This window comes from Pagrus pagrus, assembly GCF_965226575.1.
Source record: "Pagrus pagrus genome assembly, chromosome: 16".
NCBI classification, from domain to species: Eukaryota; Metazoa; Chordata; class Actinopteri; order Spariformes; family Sparidae; genus Pagrus; species Pagrus pagrus.
The window spans coordinates 4,990,991-5,013,770 of NC_140200.1; the positions used below are offsets into that span (position 1 = coordinate 4,990,991).

The 22,780-nt window shown below is 43.6% G+C and overlaps 2 protein-coding genes across 2 annotated transcripts; one reads left to right on the top strand and one right to left on the bottom strand.

Annotated features, from left to right (window-relative positions):
* Positions 1-10,933: 10,933 nt before the first annotated feature.
* Positions 10,934-16,421, top strand: chgb (chromogranin B). Its single transcript, XM_084377655.1, has 7 exons — positions 10,934-11,207; positions 11,382-11,428; positions 11,537-11,627; positions 12,026-13,901; positions 14,072-14,171; positions 14,379-14,489; positions 15,994-16,421. The coding sequence occupies exons 1-7, from the start codon at positions 11,162-11,164 to the stop codon at positions 16,072-16,074; spliced, it is 2,352 nt and encodes a 783-aa protein (XP_084233781.1). The 5' UTR covers positions 10,934-11,161; the 3' UTR covers positions 16,075-16,421.
* A 221-nt stretch (positions 16,422-16,642) lies between these two features.
* trmt6 (tRNA methyltransferase 6 non-catalytic subunit) lies at positions 16,643-22,641 on the bottom strand. The gene is made up of 12 exons (XM_084378465.1): positions 22,328-22,641; positions 21,971-22,098; positions 21,674-21,783; positions 21,037-21,128; positions 20,849-20,932; positions 20,633-20,757; positions 20,325-20,495; positions 19,843-20,000; positions 19,598-19,683; positions 18,802-18,904; positions 18,372-18,458; positions 16,643-17,099 (listed from the first exon to the last, which is right to left on the bottom strand). Exons 1-12 carry the CDS (start codon positions 22,432-22,434, stop codon positions 16,938-16,940), a joined length of 1,413 nt encoding a protein of 470 aa, XP_084234591.1. The 5' UTR covers positions 22,435-22,641; the 3' UTR covers positions 16,643-16,937.
* Positions 22,642-22,780: the final 139 nt, after the last annotated feature.

A 22,780-nucleotide genomic window follows, 5' to 3' on the forward strand; every position in this document is an offset into this window, starting at 1 on the left:
CTGCTTTTTGCTTGATTGGCGAAGCACTTTGTAAACTCTGTTTTTATATATAAATAAATATTATCATTATTACTATTATCATAGTGACACGAGTTCAAACTGACACACCACTTATCTGCCTCAGTGTGAGGAGGCACTAATTGGAGCAAGGCATGGAGGGAGAACCAGCAGCAACACAGGCAGGAACTTTGAGATAATAACTTATAATAATGTTAATATGTGCTGGTTTGTTAGTGCAGCCGGGCTCTGCACTAAGTCATTTATATTCAAAAGGATGCTCTTTGCAGAGCAGCAACTTTAATGTCATTGGCCACGATGCAGCGCATCATTAACTCCCTCCGACATTTTTGTACAGATAATGCTGCTTTATCATTTTGTGAGTTATAACCAGGCGGGTTTAATTTTTCATGTTTGGAGTTTTAGTGAAGCCAATTTGCGTGGAGACCGTGTAAAAAGTTTGTAACTCAGCTCTCTGCTCATTAAAACCCAGAAGTGAACTCCTTAATGGGTTATTTTGTCTGTATTTAGGGTGGGAATCATCTATTAGGCAACTGCTCCCGCTGCTAATGCAAACTATGCTTTTGAAAACAGTGAGACATCTCTTATAAAACATTCATGTTTCAGTAGTATGACTAAGACTATGACTCTCATTCTGCACGATAGCACGGACTTATTGTGACACATCCTGACAGGGAAAGGTAGGCTGCAGAGATGTAAAGACGAAGCAAAGAACATTCAGTCAGCAGACGTCGCAGCACATGAAGCAGTTGTTCATCCGGCAACAAACCATCGTCCCTCAGTCGAACCTGAGGGGACGAGTAGTGAAAGGAAGCTCTGTTGCCTGTGCATCTTTTCATTCTTGTGTCAAATATTTAGTGCAGCACGTTTCATAACTTGCTGAAAAGATATTGGGACTTAACTGCTTTCAGTAAGGAGGGAGTAGAGAGATCAAACATTAACATGCATGGGTGAAACAGCTTTTAATCAGGTTTGAAAAGGGTGTACCATGTTCCTAGTTGTGATACTCAGCAAGAGAGCCACCTTGTCGTTATCTTATCGTAGACTTTGTGATATTTTAATGCCGTGCTATCACCTCTCCGAAGGAATGAAAACAAGCAGTGAGATATTATTCGTGCTCTCCCTCAGTCAGACTGACTCCGCCTGAGGAGCATCTACAGGTTTTTACATCAAACATGCTCGCGCGTTCGTGCCCCAAACTCCTGGAGCTGAGTAAAATCTGATTAATGGCTGAACGGCTAATACTCGTCTCCAGCAGAGAGCGCAGACCTTTTCAAAGCAAACAAGTGCCAGCACCAATCTATTCAAATGTGAAGTCAGGGGGGAGAGGGAAAACACAACTTTATTCCCAAACTGCCATTGATCTTGACGCCGGTGTGCGTGTCCTCGCAGAGAGGCAGGCTCAGTGCTGTTGATTAAAAGATTGATCAAAAGAGCAACATACTTGCTTTAATGAAAACTTGAACGTAAAGCCGACGTTACCGTCTATTTTTTATGCAAATACTTGTTTTGATTTCTGTTATTTATTTAAATGTTCTCTGTTTCCTTTTTACCCTTTTGCCTATCCAAGTGAGAGGCTCTAAGGTAACACAAATGTAAATTAAGCAGGAGTTAAACAGGATCATAAATTAAGGCAGCATCGCTCATGTGCCTTGAATATCTAGCGATCACTTTGCACAATAAACACAGCAAGCATGTTTGCTCCGTTGTTAACTAAGCAGGGCAAGTGAGACAGAGCGTAGTCCACTTGGGGTTGATCCATTTTGTGTTGCGAACTCAGCAAATGACTTCCTCAAAAAGGGATTTTCTTTGAGGGAGTTGAGTGACTCCAACACGTGAAAGCTGAACCGATGTTCACCCTTGTCTTCCTCTGCCTTCGTCGGTGAGCTTGTGATGGGCACCAGAATGAAGCCGCTAACGCAGCCATTTTTGCAACAAACTGGCAACTACACTTTAAAATTATTCATATACAATCATAATAATGGTTTTGAGGAAATCAACATGACCTTTATCTATACTTAGTTTTCCAGAAACATAGATATGTTTATTTTGGCGATTGTGTTGTTAAACAAACACAACTGTTGACATTTTGCTATTAAATTGTGGACAAACCTTTTAAACCTCATTGAATGTCACTGAGAAGTTGCCCTCGAGCCTCGGTCTGAGTGACAACCTTCAACCTTTTGAACCTGATGAACAATTTAAACAAAATAATCCAGTTTCTCGCCGCGTGCTGTCTCAATCCTGACTCCAAACCACTTGATGCCATCAGTACCTGTGAACAACGCTTGAAATCAGTGTCAGTTTAACCAAAGAGCTGAAGGTCACAGCAGGGAAGATGCTTCAGGGCGGATCAATTATCTTTTACATCATGGCAGTATGAGAGACTATTAAGATATTGTATGACTGTGTCGAGGGAGCATGATGACGCGATAAATCACTCCTCCTTTGCAACCAATGCATGTACATTTATTTGCATGTTTTATTCAGAAGCTAACACGCTTTCCTGTTTAGGAATTTGACATCTTGGGCATTTGTTTCAGCCTTGATCATCCTAAGAAAGAAAAAAAACTGCAGGTATTTTTTCAGGGTTTTCTTTTAAAGTACTTAATCCATAAATGCAGTCCTAATTATGCCACACAAGATGTCCCCCAGTGTGGATGAGAGGGCCAAACAAACCAAGGCCTCTGAAGTGATTGCCTGCAAATTGCAGTTTTGCAGTGCACCGTGTCTTGGGTGCCTTTCCTGAGCGGTAATTAGTGGGGGTAAAAAAAAAAAATCAGTGACATGAAAAAGCCTACGCTAATTTGTGATTTAAGGGAGCTCTTTAAAAAACGGTGTCTCAAATAGACACAGGCCTGTCTGCACAGTCAGACAGTCGGAAGGCTTAGTTATAGGTTTCCAGTACGAAATGTAATTTCCTCCGAAGAACAAACAGACTAAGAAACCGAAGAAGTCTTCTCTCTAGTGAGCTTTTTTTTCATGTGACACACTGAAGTCACATTGTCACAGCGCTACCAAGACAACTGCAGTAAGTCAGTAAGAAAAGGCTGACTGACACACGGGGAAGGAAAGACTGACATCCTTTAAAAGCGTCTGTACTGTCGGAAAAAGTGTTACATCATTGGCTTTGCTTCGTCTGGGTGCAAAAACACACAGTCAAACATATCATACAATAAAATTCAATAAAAAATGATTATAGTTTTAGAATCCATTTATCAGCGTTGTTAATAAACTGTGTGATGTGACCTGCGAGACGTTTGTATCAATCTTTTTCTTCCGCCCCAGCTGACGGAGCTGTGTAATAAGGCTCGTTTGCTATTTACACATCAAAATCAATTCTCCTGATGAAAAACCCAGGAGAGGAGAGAACACATGCTGCAAACCTGCCCCATTAAAATTTCATTTACTGCAGAGGCTCGGCACAAAAGGTTTGTAAACATCCCCACTTGTGCGGGGAGGCCGGTCTTTTGTTGTGTTTAGGGACGGTGGAATAGGAACGATGAGCAGCCGCGGCGGTAATGGGAGAGAGAGCGGCTTTGTGCCGGAAATCATTCATGTGAAAATGAGATTAATGCTTCACTGCTGGACCAGTTTATTAACCGCTTTAACAGTAATTAAAATATGTATGTGTATTAAAGGTGCAGTATGTGAAAAGTGTCCATCTGTTCAATTCATATTCAGGGGAGCATATCGCTAGAGTAACTGCTAACTGCTGCTAAGTGTAGCTGCCGTTAGCGAGTTAGCCCTGTTAGCTGTGTAGTTTGCAGAGTGGATTAGCTGGTTAGCATGCTAACTTCTGGAAAACAATACACAACAAAATATATAGTGTACATCCTTGGAAAATTATGCAAGTTTATGCATTTTGCTCTGCGGATAGGCTGCTTTTCTACCTAAGCAATTGTTTTAAAATATTATAGATGCTCAAAGTTGGTGTAAATTAGGAAATAAAGAAACTTTCGCCCATTACTCTCTTGCAGGGTCATGTAGAGGTCACAAAATAGCAGTTGTTTGCCAGGTACCTGAATATTTCCTGAGAAAAACAAGTTAGTGATGGTGTTATCTAATTTGAACTTGGACCATGTAAGACCATGTGGACCCATTGTGTTTTCCAGCTAATAGGGGCAGTTACAGGTCATCTGCAGCCTTATTGTTGCATTTAACAATTTAGGCGAGAAAAATTAATAAATAATTCAGCGTGTTCTGGCAGCTTGGGAAAAACATGCAGCGTATAACCTTTCAGAGGAGCCCAAAAACCATGCCTATACTGCAAATGGTTCAACAACAGCTCTGAATTTACTTTGGGCTGGACTAGGATAGGTGTTTTAGAATAAATTTACATACATTTTCAGGAATAGTAACAAGCAAAACTTAATATTACGAACAAAAAATAAAATTGCAGGGGGAAAAACTTGAGCATTGTGCAGGAAAGTCTGCAGACATTATCACTGGTGGGTTTTTCATATAGAAATCTCTCCTTGTGCTGGTTCCTTCCCATGTAGGAGAGGAGATGATGTACTGTGCTGCACAGTGTTGACATTGCGTAATTCATCCGTAGCCCTGTGACTTTCATTAGCAACTTTTCAGTAAACAGCTAACCACATGATAAAATGAGCTGGTCCTGCAGTGCTGCCGGTGTTACATCCTTCAGCAGACATGCCTCGGGCGTGTTGGCCTGTCCATGACTCACGCCTGGGCTGTCAAAATGTCAACCAGTGTGATGAAATCGTCTGGAATTGATGTTATGCTGCATATAGAGGTGTCACAGAAGTAAGGGAAAAGGGTATGTAGCCAAATATGATCATGTTATTATAGAGATACTGGCCGTTGCACCAAAAACACTTTTAATTAACCCTTTTATGGTCAACATCACAACTCTGAGAACAGCCATTTTAAGGCATCTCACAGTGCAGCTAGTGTAACTGGTTTAATGGTCATTATTCTTCTGAGAGCGATAGACTTTTAGAGTTATGCTCATAAAGCTTTGCCTTCTCTTCCCCATTCATAATTTATTCATATTTATCCTTCCTCATCCTTTTCTCCCAAAAGACCTCATTACGAATCTTCACCTTTACTTTTATTACTGAAACGAAACAATTTGACTAAAACACTGCATTAATAATAAAAAAATGACTCATGGGTGACGGCAGCAGAGCTCGGGGATGTAATTCACACACAGCAAGTACTCAACTTTTCGACGCAGAAAGAGTTACTCAAGATTCACTTTCACTTTTATTTTCCTCGGTTCACATCGGGAAACACTGTCCTGGAGATTTAATTAACAGAGCGCAATTATTGTATTCTAATTCACGACCGAAAGAGTGTAGGAGCCAAAGGATTTGAGAAGGAAGTATGATAATTAAGTATTACATATTATAATTAGTCCTCACCTGCCTGTCTGGTAATAAGGATGATCCTGTATTACACAATAAATCAGCGCTGAATGCTTTTCATGGGCCATTTCGATCTTACGCAGGCCTGTCGGGTCCTATTGAGTGTTGAATTGAGAAAGCGCCCCGCTGCTACAATAGTGATGCTAATAGCATTACAGTCCGGCATATAGAGAGCAAGCCTGCTATCATCCTGTTTCATGAATGCATAAACAACGGGGGCGCTTTATAATGACACCTGCATGTCATCATGTGTAACCGCACTTTCCATTCTTCGCTGCCTGTTCTCCTCTCTTGTCCAACACTACTTCACATGCGGTAATGACATTGGAGGGTACTTGCGGTGTTTATTAACTATCCAGCAACTAATGGATGGGCAGAGTTGGATTACCACATGGGAAAAGCAGGCAATGCAACAGAGCCTCAGAACAGCAGGGGCCCAAAAGCTCCAGGCGTGTAATGCATCAACTGTTTTTTGCTGATATACCGCACTAAAGGTGGGTCCTGCTTTGAAACTTAATCCCAGCGAAGAGGGGCTCTGTGTCAACACAGTTGAGGCAAGAAACATGGTCCACGTAAGTACAGAAAACACAGAAGCCTCAAGCTGCACAAGATCAATTTCATGCACCGTCATGTTCTGAAAAGTGTCACCTGAGAATCTTAATGCAACACAAGCTCAATCTGCAGTCAGAGTGTTGCAGCCTGTGGGCACTACGGCATGAAACGACGAGAGAAAGCTGACCTCTTCTGTTTGGGTTCACTTCCATTCAGCCGACCACGGCTTACCAGTTTGATGCAGCTCTAGCTGAACGTGTCTGTATGCATTTGCATATTTATGACACTTTGTCACCTCTTCTCTTCTCTCCCTGCGTCTTTCTTTTTCTTTTCCCTCTGTGCAGTAGGAACACATTCCTCCACATATACCACGTGTGTATACATAAGGCCGCTGGTCCAGATAATATATCTGGACGTGTACAAAAAACATCACTGACATTTTGAGCATCTCACTCTCACAGGACGATGTTCCCTCTTGCCTTCAGACAGCCACCATCCTCCCTGTACCAAAAGTCTTCTGTGTCTGGACTTTACGACTACCGCCCTGTGGCACTCACCTCCATCCTGATTAAGTGTAAAAGAAACTGGTTCTCCGGCACATCAAAGATGACATCCCTGACAGCCCGGACCCTCGCCTGTATGCTTTCAGAACCAACCGATCCATAAAGGATCTGTGCCATATCCACTGCCCTCCACTCAGTCTTCACACACCTTGAAAGTAACAGCTGCATCTGAATGCTGTTTGTTGACTTCAGCTCAGCATTCGATACAATCCTACCCATGAAACTGATTGAAAACTTAACACTCTGGGTTTGAACACCACACTCTGCAAATGGACATGAGACTTCCTCACAAGTAGACCCAAGTCTGTTCAGATCGGCAGTCACACCTCCTCTACGTTAGCTCTCCACATCGGAGTTTCGTTTTACAACCCTGGTGTTGTCAAATGATAAATAAATGAACCTTGTACTCCACTCATGGGATCACTCTGATTATCTCTATATTGCCCCTTTAAGGACTCACCTTTGTTCCCTCCACCTGTGTGTAAGAGCGCAGGAATGAATATCTTTACTGAGGACACACGTTTGTGCCAGTTAAGCCAGGCGTTGTCATTTGCACACTTGCAAGGACCATGTCTTTGGCCTCAGAGTCAACAGCCTGATGTTGAGCAGGTAGTGTTCACCACGTTTACAATCTTAGTTAATGAAATGCATGCGGTACGTGTATCTGTTTATCAAACTGGATGGCAATCCAGTTATCGAGACATTTCACTTAAGACCACAAGTGACAACCTCATGGTGGCACGAGAGGAAGGAAGATGGGATCACTAAAATCCGGCTCATGAATGTCTAAGCATTCCTGGCAATCCATCGAATAGTTGTTGAGATAATTAATTCTGGACAAAAGCGGTCGACAAACTGACATCGGCATCCCTAAAGCTTCGCCGCCAGCATAGATAAAAATCAAGTTTAAATACCTGCACCCTGAGAGTCTCTAGCAGGTAAATGAAGCCGTGGGGATGGAGTGGGAATTGATAAAACTCGATAAGATCTTAATATAAAAATTGTGATGTTTATTTACATTTCATTCCTGTTTATCACTGCTATTATCACAAATAGAACAGCACACGAGGGGGATCTTGCTGGCTGTGCACAGCAGCATAAAGCACATTTTCTTGATGGAAAAGGCAGCAGTTGGTCAGCAGAGACAATAAAAGAGACATCAGAAGAAGCTGCCTGGAAGTTTGTGTTCCTGACACAGTTTAATGTGAAATTTACCTTTCTCAGTCAAGTCTTTGTCAGTATTTTTTTTTTGGCAATTATACAAGATACATAGAGACAAGATAACATATTTCAAGTTAGGGATGGATGGATGTTTGCTAATTGGTGAGATCGTTTCTTTAGATCCTACATCAGATGATCAAAGACTGATCATGCCAAAACTCCTCAAAAGTAAAATAAAGCTGCCTCTTTTCTTCAACCAAATAATACATTCAATTGAAAGTTATTAGCACGAGTAAGTGCATTTGACCACAGATGACCGCACGCAGACAAACTCCACTATTGTTCTTGGAATATCATCAAAGTCCGTCAGAAGTTTGGAGCTAAACATAAAGCTTGCCCCCCCCCAGCAAACATCAAAGCCCGGCGGAGGCTTTCATGCAGGGACATTACACCGCGCTCGTCGTGAGCCACTCGCCTTTTGTTCATACATGTTCGTGCTCGTGATGAAAGGGGTGGCGTTGCTGCAGACAGGGACTGATCTGAGTCGTGCTCACATCACAACTCCCCCCCTTCGCTGCCTGTAAGCTCCTGTATCTTCATGGATCACTAAAATATTAATCAGGCCTCGAGCAACAGCAGTAAGGCCACAAAAACACATACACACAGCGTCACATGTGAGTGCACACACACATTCTGGACACACACACACTTTGTTCAGAGCATGGGACTTGTATAATTTAGTGCTTCAGTGCTTTTGATATCTGGTGGCTGGATGGTTCACAGTGGAGTACTGAGCTTCAGTCACAGACATCACTTCCTCCCCAGGGACTGCACAGGGAAACTGCAGACTACTGTTTTCCTCTGCAGCTTACTGTACACACTGCCGGAAGTCTATCATTCACACAAAAGACAGGGTCAGCTTTGGATCAGCGCGTTTCGCTTGGCTGTTCGATACACCGTCTGACATTACAGTTTTATGATCTGACCAGTAATTATTAGCACAATGGAGGCTGTCTGCCGTAACAAAGATAGATCTCAGCTCGTGGAGGCACGAGGAGCACGGGCGAGAGAGAGCAGATTTATGGAGCACGATATTCTCATTTCGCTCGCAGCTGTTACACTTTCTGGGCTCGTGGTTTCCAGGACATGATTGAATTTGAATGTACACTGCCATACACAAAGGTCAGCGCTTGTTGTGTAAACATCTCATGTAAGCGTTTTATCATCATGCATTTTTCAGCACCTACAGAGGCTCTTATATAGATCTATAGAGGAAACAATTTGACAGATTTTACATTTATGGTAACCCATTTTGTTCAAAAAGTCACAAAGAGGCCTCTTTTTTTCGCCTCGTGTTTTTACTGAGTCTGGATGAAAGAATATGTGCACCGAGGAGGAACACATCGCTGGACAAGGAAGCGAGAAGAAGAAGAAAAAAATCAAGCAAAGTGCCAAAAAAGAAGATGCCAGCATTTGTCAGTTTGGATGTTCTGAGCCGTGCTGAGCTGAGCCCACTAACTTTGAGCTCTGTCGCTGCACATGTCAGCTCATCCCAATCCAGGGTTTGTTGTGAGGACAGCAGCAGGCACAGATGAAGATGCTGTTCATGCCCTGCCTAGTTTCGAAGGAGAGTTGGAGAAGTTTGAAATCACACAAATCCTTGAACCTGTCAAATCAATAAATGTACTTCATTTCATGTTTCTCTGCAGCTGTGTTCTTTTCAAGGGTACTACAATATCCGGATCAGAACAACACACACCAGCAGCTAGAACCAGTGGAACAATAAATAACGTAGATAATCTTCTAATACGTGATTGAGTGTTAACCATAACAACTATTGATCCAGGTGTACATTAACTAGTTTTCCTCTGCTGGTGCTGAAGTTCCCACAGGAAACTGGATGGGATGTGCTAACAGCTGAATGAATTATTGAGGAGTCAGTTGGGCTAAATTCTGACCCAGAGAACATGGCCTTACCTGACTACTTTTACTTTTTTTGTAAATACATTATCCTTTAGCCTACATTGCAATAAATAATTTCAGCAAACACAGACTGTGGGGCAGCATTTCAGTTGAGGATAAGGAGGTATTACATAACTTCAGCCTGACTGGGGTAAGCCCCTGTTAAAACACAGAGTATCGTGAATGTGTACAATACGATGTGCTTTGGACTCAGATTAACATAAAGTAGTAGTAGCGATAAGAAGAACATATAAACAAGCAGCAAATACAACCTTGAATGACACATATTGCAGATATTGCACAACCAATGATAAGAAAACCATAACGCTACTGATAATCTCCTGCTGCCTCAAGCGACATTATTTAATATTATTTTAATATTTCTGCAATCTAGCGCAACCCAACACAGTAGACACAGTAGAAATGTATAATTTATCCACTCACTCCGATGCAGATGGAAAGTTTCATTGTCGACAAAACATTTGTGGAGCTTCACAGCAAAACCAGCGTTGCAGCATTCTCCTGAACAACCGGAGCAGCTGGGGACTTGTTTCAAAACGTAAAAAACAACTGAAAATATATATATAAATGGATCCATACAGTTTGTTCGGTGTGATCCAAGTTTATGGAGATCCAAAACTGATTTAAAAAGATGTTATTTTCACCCTAGACACGCGATAGAGACGCTTTTAGCTTTGCTTGGCTTTAAAAAAAGGGGGTAAACAACAACTTTGTCGAACCAGTTGGGAATATCTGGATTTCAAGCTGTAAGGAGCCATTTTATGTTAATCTAGGGTTGATTTTTCCACGTTTTGAAACGTCCCCATCTACATCAGCTGTTCAGAAGAATGCTGCAACACTTTCCCCCCCTGTGAAGCTCCATAAATGTGTTGTGGACTAAAAAAAAAACTTGCACCTGACTTTCCATCAGCTTGAGGAGATAATGACTGAATTTTTTTACTTATCCTTTAACTTGAATACTTACAAACATCATTCATTGTGAGTGGGGAGCAGCACAAACACAGGCTGAGCTGAATCATATAAACAAAAACACGAATCCTCACAAAGTATGCGAAGTGTCAGGAGCGCACGGATCTTCGTGATGTCGTGTCGTGTCCACCCGCCCTCCCTGCACCTGCCTGTCCTCGGGCACCTCCTGGCATTCAACGCAAAACATGCGTGGACTCCCAATCCCCCCCCCCCCCCCCCTCGTCAATCTGTTTAATCGATCAGCCTTGGACGACCTGTGACACTAACCAGATTACCAATTCGCACATCACTCGGCTCTCTGCAGGTCTAATGGGTCCTGACAGTAAGAGAGCCCGAAGCCCTCCTCCCACGCTCCTTCCCCAGCCCACTCCTCTCTTTATCTAAGGCGCTCCTCCACTCCGATCCTCAGAGCAGCAGGCGCCCCGGTCAGCGCAGCTCTCTCCTGCCGCTGCGGAGAGGACGGGACTCGGTCGCCTTGTTGCCCAGCACAGTTTCTTTGGATAATACCCTCCCACCGCCAACATGAGACTTATTTTGGTTTTTGTTGCGGTTGCGGCTTTGCTCACAGGTAGGTGAAAGAGAAAGAGTGCTGGGGCTTTTTTTTTCTCCTTTCCTGCAAGAGTGCTGCAAGTTAGTGAGCGCAGTTCAGGACCATGGACAGAGACTGCTTTACTTAAAATACATGCAATCCCTCCAATGCAATGAGAAGTCTTAACACTTTTTTTTCTCATTTCTAATGCAGAAAATCTAGCGCTTCCAGTGGCAAAAGAAGGACAGAGAGAAGACGTGGTATGCTTTTATTTGTAAAGTTTTAAAACAGCAGCTTGTGCAGACATTGAAGGCAGAAAAACAGCAGGGATCAGCTTCATATTTAGGTTTTTTTTTGTCTTGTTGCAGGTAACACGATGCCTGGTTGAAGTCTTGTCCAAAGCGCTCTCCAAACCGGACTCCCAGCTGGATCAGGAATGCAAAGAAATCCTCCAAGCAGGTTTGCAGCAGTGTGCATGGAGATAGTGAGCGAAGCATCTGTAGAGTGTTAAGGATGTTGTTGACGCAGCAAGACTGTCTTGGCAATGAGCTGGTGGCGTAAAGCTCTTAAGATCTCTATAGTTTTCATGCCACAGTGACAAATAAATACTCAGGAGACCCTTATCCTCCTTTACAGTACAGTACAGCAACTTTTAATGAGACCTAAATATCAAACAAGTGAGTCACAATTTTGATCTAGATGGGATTTGACCTAAAAGCTCATGTCCTATAAGAAATCAATCATTAGCTGTTCCTAAGAGCTAGATTAAGTGGATCTTTACCCCCCCTTTTTGATCAAAAGAGCTACATGAAGTGGATCTTAACACCTCTTTTGATTATTCTCTTGTTCTGTCACAGGGGTTAAAAACGCTCCACTGGACAAGAAGACTACAGAGGGGACAGCGACTAATGGAGAGGTGGTCAGAGGTCACCCCGAGGGGACTGAGGCAAAGGGAGCAGACGTTAAAGACATCGAGGCTCTCCTGAAATCTGTCGAGGAAAAACGAGAAACCCCAGAAGACGAGCGCAGCCAAGAGTCCTGGAGTCTGGGCGACGAGAAGGAGAAGAGACACGACAACGACGAAGAGGATGAAGCGGAGCGGGAGAAGAGGAGCGGCTGGAGGCCTGGAAGACACCACCAACAACGGAAGCACAAACGAGGCGAAGAGGAAGAAGAAGAAGACAACGAGCGCAGTCAGGAGAGTTGGGGGCTAGAGAAGAGGAGATTAGGTGAAGAGGAAGAAGAGGAAGAAGACAAGGAGAAGAGGAACTGGAGACCCGGAAGATACCACCAAAGAAAACACAAACGAGATGAGGAAACTTTAGGAGATGAGAGGGAGGAGCCCGAGGAAGAACGTAGCCAAGAGTCCTGGGACATAGCCAAGAGGCATGGGAATGAGGGAAAGACCACACAACGCTACCACCACAAGACAAAGCTTCACAAACGTGGCGAGGAGGATGAAGACGGCGAGCGAAGCCAGGAATATTGGGGTCTTGACGATGAGAGAGACAAGAGGGACTGGAGGGCTGGAAGGTACCACCAGAGGAGACACAAACGTGATGAAGAACTCGCAGAAGTAGCCAGGGAAGAACCCGATGAAGAACGCAGCCAGGAGTCATGGGACTTTGATACTGGAAGAAACAAACGAGAGTGGAGGGCTGGTAGGTACCACCAGAGGAAACACAAACGTGATGAAGAGCTCTCAGAAGAACCAAGAGAAGAACCCGATGAAGAACGCAGCCAGGAATCATGGGACTTTGATACTGGAAGAAACAAACGAGAGTGGAGGGCTGGAAGGTACCACCAGAGGAAACACAAACGTGATGAAGAGCTCTCAGAAGAACCAAGAGAAGAACCCGATGAAGAACGCAGCCAGGAATCATGGGATTTTGATACTGGAAGAGACAAAAGGGACTGGAGGGCCGGCAGGTACCACCAGAGGAGACACAAGCGTGACGAAGAGCTCTCCGAGGAAGCCAGAGAAGAACCTGATGAAGAACGCAGCCAGGAATCATGGGATTTTGATACCGGAAGAGACAAAAGAGAATGGAGGGCCGGCAGATACCACCAGAGGAGACACAAGCGTGATGAAGAGCTCTCCGAGGAAGCCAGAGAAGAACCTGATGAAGAACGCAGCCAGGAATCATGGGATTTTGATACTGGAAGAGACAAAAGGGACTGGAGGGCCGGCAGGTACCACCAGAGGAGACACAAGCGTGACGAAGAGCTCTCCGAAGAAGCCAGGGACGAACCGGACGAGGAACGCAGCCAGGAATATTGGGACTTTGATACCGGAAGAGACAAAAGAGAATGGAGGGCCGGCAGGTACCACCAGAGGAGACACAAGCGTGACGAAGAGCTCTCCGAAGAAGCCAGGGACGAACCAGACGAGGAACGCAGCCAGGAATATTGGGACTTTGATACCGGAAGAGACAAGAGAGAATGGAGGGCCGGCAGATACCACCAGAGGAAACACAAGCGTGACGAAGAGCTCTCAGAGGAACCCAGAGAAGAAGCGGAAGAGGAACGCAGCCAGGAATCCTGGGGTTTGGACAAAAGAAACGGAAGAGAAGAGGAAGAAATAGAAAAGCGCTTATGGAAGCCAACACATAGATACCACCACAAAAAGAAATACCACAAGCGCAGCGGAGGCTCATCAGAAGAAGAGGAAGAACAGAGGGGCGATTCAGGGGAATACGAAGAGGCGGCAAAGGACAGGACCGACGCTCTGAGGTACTCCTATACTTTATCATACCTAACAACTTCTACTCTTCACTAGTTTGGTTGTATTCTGAAACCCGTTCAGTGACAAAAATGTACACAACAAGTGAAGAAAACCTTTGTAGATGTGCTGACATAGAAACAACTTGTATAACAGCATCTTCCTGGGGGCTGTTTTTCAGGTATCTGGCCGAGAAGCGCAATCCCTGGATTTTCAGAGGCTATTACCACCCTGCATGGTATAAAAGGGATTCAGATGAGAATGCTGCAACCTCAAATAAGGTAAGCAATATGATACACATGGTGCTTGTAGCTGTGGACTAGAGACTGGAAGGATCAACCTAAACATGCAGATTAAGGAAATATGATCTTGAAATCCAATTTTTCCTTTGGTAATTTGTGTATATCTCCTTAGCCTCTTTGCACATGTGTATGATGTATCAGTGAGTACTGACCCAACACCCTGAATTCTGCCTTTAATGTGTTCAGATGGACCAACTGGCCAAGTTGCTGAGCTACAAGATAAACCAGCTGGCAAACCACTCGAATCAAGAGGAGGCAAAGAGGAGCACGCAACAGAAACCACTCACTGCACAGGAGGTAAAAACTGATGATTGACACTCTGTTAAACCTCTAACTAGACCACTGAACTGTATAGTCGATATGAGGGGGAATGCAACTCTGCTTGTTAGCGAAATGACCAAAATGCATGCCCCTCGTTAACCTGCCACCCCCTTCTCCATCCCCTGGTAGCAGAGGGAGCGCAGGGGCAGAGTGATTGTTTAGTTAAACATGTTAGTCTTGTCTGCCTGACCCACTGATCCTTTATCCGACCGAGGTTTGTGCAGAGTAGAATACATAACGTCGACCATAACTCTAAAATATCAGTAGCCGCATGGTGCAGTGTAATGATAAATCCTGTCCGTGATGCCGAAGTAGCAGACAGATTTATAATAACACCTTTTTCTCTCAGTCCTGCCCTCTGGTCAGTTTTGTCTTGGATCTATAATATCTTAAATACTCAGTTTTATGCTATAATAATATATATACTCTGAAAAAGGTGTGTCATCTTTATGATCAAAGTGACAAACAGCAAGGTGTAGTCACGGAAGAGCTCGAGGCATAGAGACACACTGCTGCCTGTAGTATTCCTGTAATGTTCCTATGAAAGTTGAAAGTGCTGGTGAAAATACGCAACCAGACCAAGCCGAGGCCACAAAACACATGCAAATGTTAAAAACAACAGTCAGAATTCAAGAATCTGCCCTCAAAGATTCTTGAGAATAGATAAATTTGTAAGTTTCATGTTTATTCTGCTGGTATTTCCATTTAAAAAAAAAAAATCTTCCTCCATATATTCAGCTGACCCAGTAAAGCCATGAGGCACATCAAGCACCTCCACCACACTGGGGGGGAAAAACAGCAGCAAGGCTCATTATGGAAATCTGTAGTCTACATGAAGATGTCAGGATTTAGCCTTCAGACCCACAGAGCAGGAGTGAATATGCATCAGTGCAAATGCACATCGAGAACTGTCCCTCACGAGCACGCCCCGATTACATGAAAACAAAATGGAGCCTGTGTAGTCATGGGCAGTGACTCGTTTCTCAACTCTGGCACACATACAGTGAGTTTTACTGCCTTGCTCGAATCAGTTCTCCTTCGCAGCTCATCTTTCCAGCTCTCATTCTCTCCGCTTGTTTGTTTTTTCATTTGCGCCCTCCACACAAGCTTCTTTATGACTGCTGCAGTAATCACACCGAAGAACCTCATGATTATAGCCTCCCAGAGCAATCAAAGTCATAATATACCCATTGAAAGGAGAGCAATGGCCTGAAGAGACATACTCTGAAGCAGAAAAACAAACCAGGAGGGAGGAGGCGGAGTGATTTATCCGTCCCGAGGCTCCACAACTCAAGGAATAATAAAGAAATGTTTAACCCGAATTGCCAATTCAGCATATTTACACAGATTTTTGGGAGCGCCATGGGAAAACGAGGCTAATCTATAATTTAATCCCAATTTCTATTCCACACGTAAGGGAATAACAGACTGTAACTGTTGGTATTTGGTTGCTGATGTGTAAATATTTCCTATTTTCCAGGAGAAAGAGCTGCAGAACCTAGCGGCGATGGACATGGAGCTGCAGAAAATCGCTGCCAAATTGCATGACAACAGTGCGTAACACTGGACGGACAGCATTTCTTTTTGACTGTCAGTGGATTAAAGCTGCTGTCTTACTGTATGTCTGCCAATTTAGTGTGCTTACAATGTTGAAAAAGACAAAAAAATAAGAAAAAACCTTGGAGCCTTGCCAAAAACATTTTATCAACTTGTTTATCATGGTATTTGTGGTATTTTGATGTTATCAAATTAATCCGCATGGGAATGGTTTTGATGTTTATATATATACCACATTAAGAGAAACTATGAAAATAATATACATTTGAAACAAATGATTCATATAATTGTGTTCTGAAGAGTTTGTTCAATCTGCACTCAATAAAAAGGAGTTATTCTGGGACCAAACAATATCTCGTAAAAATTATTTCTTGAGGGGAAAAAAAGTGTTGCACACATCAGGTTGTTTAGTACTGGTTTTTTTTTAATAGTGTGCAGATACAGATGCAACTGGATCATATAACAAATGGCACTTCCTGCAGGGATAATAACAAAAACAAGTTAGAACTGGATTAACTGCAAAAAATAAATGTTTCCCTCACCTGGTCTCGAGGCATAAAACACAAAAGCTGTCTCTTACTCTCAACACACAAAAGTTTATTTCAGCAGCTCCTTACATAACATGTACACCTAGGTCACACAGCCGAACTTACAGCTCACAGTTTACTCCTCAGCATCATGCCTTCACTGATCTAAATACACAAGACGGGGAGAAAACGTTCTGATGAATGCAAACCAGACACTCTGTCTCCCGTATTCCAGATGTGTCAACTCAGGTTAACAGAAAGAGAAGTCGATGCTGGAGGAAAAATCCCTATAAGCCACTGGTAATGTGCCCTTACAAGATTTGATGCTTCAGTATTTCGTTCATCCTTCAGTGTCTGTCAGTTTCAGTCTCTTTGGTGCTGGTTCCTCGGCTCGCTGGGAGCCTGCAGGTTTGGCACGGTCCATGGCAACCGTTGTTCCTGAGAGGAGGTAGCCCCCGCCCCCGCTCATCAGCAGCAGAGGATGTGTCCTGTTAGGCAACACCTACAGACATGACACAGAAATACAGTCAGGAGACATTAACTCTACAGGAAGTGCTGAGGGGAAAAATAACACATCGGTCCTGAAGGGAAGATCTCTGAGTATGCAAACACATTTTCTCAGTTGCTGCACAGTACATAGCTGTGAGAGAAGATAAAAAATGAGCAGTGACAGAAAATAGTGGGAGTCTCTTATAATGGATCGAGGCAGAGACAGGTATCTAACTGCAAAGAATTGATGCTGCTCAGTGCAAAATACTGGCAACACGGTTCAGCCAACACATAGTGAACTTAATTGACTTTCTTCTTCCAGCAGTAAATGAAGTAATTACTTTGGGCCGAAACAATCAGTGAATTGATTAATCAGCAGCAATTCTGATAATTGGTTTAATGGTTTAAGGCGAGCACAGATGCCAAACATTAGCTGGTTTCAGCTTCTAACTGCGACTATTTGTTGGTTTTCTATGTTTTAAATGAGTGCAAATTGGGGGATATTGATGGTTAAACTACAGATGCTGGTCAGACACAGCAGCTAATTACACCATCTCACCTTGAGATGAGGGAGTTTTGTCACTGCATTTATTTTTTAACACAATTGACATTTGATAGACCAAAAGACTAATAAAAAAAGACAGATCAGACGTTAATAAAAAAGTCGTTTGGAAATGACTGATTTATGCCATTCCTTACTTTGCATTAAACCCACACTGATGTATCTTTCTGGCCGGCTGAACAAGGTGTGCCGATACAGTGCCGCCTTATCAAGTTAGTTTGGCAAACATGTTAGCAAAGAGTTGATAACAAGAGAACACAGAGCCACATTAGCATTTCTACGAAGCTGTGTCCATGTTTAGTCTCCAACTCCAGGGGAAAGATATCTGGCTCATTAGCTGCTAAATGCTCCATTTTATTCACCTGCAGGTAGTGTAAAGTGTATTGTTTTTGTATTTTTTCCACTGAGAACAGCTGCCTGACACATGTGAAAACAAAACTGATGAGAAAAGGAAGACGACAAGTCAGTACAGGTAAGTTGTGGACCGAAAATCCAAAACAACGAGCAGAAAGACACCAAAACGAGACATGCAGATTTGGGTTACAAGTCTTTATGGGTTCGCTGTAAACGACACTTCTCAAATTACAAATAGTCAATCAATCCTTAATTTTGTCTGGGTTTGAGCATTGCTGGAAACACACCTCGACAAAATATACGACAGAGATCCATTTGTTTGTAGAGATTCTCATGCGGAAATGTTTATATTATACCTTTAAATCTTACCTGATAATGTCTGAGCCAGGTGTCTGTGAGCCTGAGGCTGACCGCACCGCCGTGTTCCTTGAGTTTAGTGTAGCACTCGATAAGAGGCTGCAGAGATCGAGGGGGGAGAGATGAAAAAGGAGCGTTGAGAGGAGGACTGCAGAGTCAACAAGTCAACACACACACACACACACACACACACACGGAGCACAATCATTTTTGCAACGTAAGCACAACGGAGTTAATAAGTGAGGGACGTGATAGGCATTGTAACTCCTTGGCAGTGACAGGGATGTCCGCTGCAGTAATGCAATAGGGCCGTTTCCCACTGGAACGCCGAGCAATAAAAACCTGTGTGCAGTGGCAGCTAATGAGGTATCTTTCTAAGACAACTAATAACGCTCATGTGGACGCTGCTCTGCTTAATACAGACCATCATCGTTGATCTTACCTCTTTGTATTGGGAGTAGACTACAAAAGGCCTGGAGGGGGCGAGGAATGGGAGCAGGCCCATGAGGACTGGACACGGGTGAAAGCGACTGGCTATAACCAACCTGCATGTGGGGAAACAAACAGATGATCAAACAAACCTGTCCAACAAGAAATCAATGTAAACCTAACACTTTGTTGTTGGAAATGTGTTGGTTGGCAGTATTGTAATTTATCTCATCAGCGATGCGAGTGATGAGCAGAAGGCTTCAGGATTTATAACATATTGTAGGCATTGATTTAATACTTTATACAGCTGGATGAGAATCAGTAAAAGAGGCTGATTTAGAGTGATCTGGAAAATTGTGCTCTGAGGTACTGTTTATGATATAGCTGCTATGATGTCGGAAAATCAATAGGCTAACCAGATCGATGCTTGTGCTTCTGGCTCGGATGTCACCCTCACACTTCATCCATCAATCATAACAAAAGCTATTAAGCGAGTTCTTCATTTTATATGACGGGGAAACTGCAAAGCAATCGCTTTGTTCACCTTGAAAAGGGCACCACCGCGTGCTAATCATCATCTGTGATGTCAGAGGATTTATTGTGACTTTTATGGACAGACTTTACAACAGTCTAATCATTCATCAGTTTCTCATCCTTGCAGATCTATTTTAATTACTGTTGTTTACTATGGGCGCAATCCAGAACTGATATAGCAGAGACGGAGGACTGAAGAGGCTGATGCTGAAGGTGGGGCACAGCGGTTGCACAGGAACAGAAATGTGAAAGCAGAAGCTGAATCTGACACCAACCCATCAGCATTCCTGCCTTCCAGCAGGGCGGCAGCGGCTGCCAGCTTCTTTCGTTTCTCCTCCAGCTTCACCAGTCTTTCCTGAGCCTGAAGAACAAAAACAAAATATAACAAATGACTCCTTCTTTCAGATTCAATTTTGATATTCCAGGCTGGCTTGTTCCCGCTACAAATAAAGTATAAAGCCATGACAGTAAAACAAATACTGAAGATGACGTATGTACAGTTAGTAAATAGTGGGCATACTTTGGCTTCTCTGCGTTTCTCCTTCTCTTCTTTCTCCTGGTCATGGCTTCCATCAGCACCACTGCTCGTCTCCATGCTCTGCTCCTGTGGACTGCCCCGCTGCTCTGCCTCAGGCCTGTTTTGCCTCTCCTCTGCAGCCATGTTGGACTGTTTTACATCTGTAATGTTGAAGGACAAAATCTATATCGGAGGAAGGTCACAGAATAAACCTGTGTCATGATAAATTATTCATTTTTTGTACTTCTGAATAAAAGCCTGTGCACCTTCATTTAAGGTAAAAAAATATTGACAAAATGACAACCATCTTTTGCAAAACATTTGTGTAGACTATACACAAATGTCTACACTGTAGAGTGTAACCGGGAAATGTTTTGCTTTCTTTGGCATTTCGGCACTAGCCTGTCACTACTCTGTTTCCTCTGAAACAACAAGGCTATAAACATCTTGGAGACTTTCAATAATGAAAAAAAGGCTAGCTCTACCAGTGCTGGGATCTTTGGCAGTGGTGTCCAGAGTGCCTGCCAGCAGAGCATTGACACGGCAGATGGGAAACCCATGCAGCATATCGTGAAAATGTGCAGGGAAGCCAAAGCTCTCCATACCCGCCCGGACAGGCTCGCCTCCTGGGTACATTTGGATCACTGAGCCATAGCCTGGATGAGGAGGAAAGAGTGGGTGATTACACAAAGGGCTGAGGAAAAAAAGGAAAGCAGAAAAAGAAAATACACTCTCTGTATAGAACAAGCTAAAACCATTAAACACGGCAGAACAGTTCACAGGACTGACGTACCCCCCATTCTCTCCATGACGGCTCCGAGCACGAGGCCAGCACAAGTATCAAACACCAGAACTTTGCTGCCAGCGTGGATGTTTGCCAGAGTCAACATCTGGGCGAGTGTGTCGTACCGCAGGTGGCTGCATCACACGAAAACATACACATCATCGTCTTCTACTCCATAAAAACACAACTTTCACAAACATTCTGTTAATCCACGTGCTGCCTCACCAGATCTTGCCTGGTTCCCGGCCGTGGTACATCATAGCAAGGATGCGACAGGACGGTCTTACAATCTTCACAGTATTTTCATACCTGGAAGGGAACAAGATGGGAACAACCGATAACATTAATTACAGCGCCCTACATTAATTTAAGTCTGCAAAGAGATTGTGGGTGTATCATCAAAAGTGACTCACTTCTTCTTTTTCTTCTTGATGTACTTATCCTGGGCGTACTCCGTCTTATCTTTGAACGTCGAGCTGTTATCTATGAGATGCTGGATGATTTCCTGTGGAGCGTGTACACATGCTGTCACTAGTCTCCCTCCTGTTATACTTCAGCATTTTATCGGATGATTCAAAAAGATAAAGTTCCCATGACGGGACAAAAAACAACAATGCATTGGCCCATCTCTCAACACAATTAGTCTTCCCTTTCCAGCATGTGGCCCACTGGTTCCTACTAACGAAGTGAATCTCTTACAAAGGGTCACTTTTATTACTCAAACAGGATTTAATGGCGCATTTCTAGGGACTATTTTCAGCTGAGGATTAATAATAGTGAGTATTATTGGCCCCAGGGTAATAAAGGAACATAGCCCCAGTGCAATAATGTGGTTCATTTGTGTGTTTTTAGTAGTTTTTTGGCCTCGATGGACAATACTTGTCAGTAGGATCTATGCATTGTTGGATTTGCATGGAATGTGATGACAATAACAAAAAAACAATGAATCATAGATTACTGCCAGCATTATTCTTTCATAAACAGACCCAACACCTAGCGGTACTGTGATACTTTCCCATTTATGTACGTAATTGCAAGATGACTGTGTACCTGACCCTTCAGACCTTGCTCTTTGAGGTCCTCGATGTTATCCCTGGTCAGTTTCTGGGATTTACCATCGTCTACAATGTTTCTGTTGTCTGTGCCCGCTTCTTTTGCATCTGGGAAGGAAAGAGACGTAGAGAAGATAACTCAAAGTGAAAATGAAACAGTAACAGGCTGTCAGGGGCCTTTCAGTTGGCTCACTGCATGCAGTCTGGAAATAAGAGAAATGCATCACACATCTAAATGCCACTGGAGGCGCAGGAAGTGTCAGCTGTATGACTCCGATCACAGCAGGTTACACACCGGTGAAGCTGTCTGTGTTCTTGAGCTTCTGCGGCTGCAGGACCCCAGACACAATCTCAAATGTGGTGCTGTAAAAGTTTCCCACTGCTCCATCCAGGAAGAACCACTGCTTCTCAAAGATCACCTTCCTGTGAGTAGACAAGAGGGGAAAAAGGAGGTCCACTGTGTTAATGTCAGTGCCCAGACACAGTTAACAATCAACTTCAGGATATAGTTAATTATCCATCGCTGGTGAGATGTCACTTATGGTGTAGCTAGCCCCAGTTTGTGCCGGAAATTATAATATATGAGAGGCATACAGTGGGACCTATGTGAAGCTAGTTAAAAGGTGCATTGTATGTACAGTTTTTGACTTACTTCTTCGGTTGAATCTGCACAGCCTTGAAGATATCTCCTCGTTTCAACACAACGTAGTCGCCTTGTTTAATCCTGTTTTGAGAGTCATCGTCTCCGTTGTCCGCCATTATAAAAGCAGATAAACCAGCTCACCGGTTTGCTAAGAGCTAACTGTCAGCTCCGGAGACTCTCCACGGGCTCGTCGTCAACAAGGCACGGTTGAAAAAGGCACTTAACTACCCTGAAGTCACAGCAAAACACATGAAATCGCTGTTCCCACGTGTTAGCTTTCGTTTCCCTAGCTTCTCAGGACGACTAAACGATTCCAGACTGTCGGAGCGCCCGGCGTCAACGTCGTCGTCTGTGATTGGTTGGGATGCGCGTCGCTGAGCTCGCCGGCCAATGAACGCGAAGTGCGATGACCGCGATGTAAAACAGTAGATTTCCGAATCATCGATTGAAGCGGACTCATCG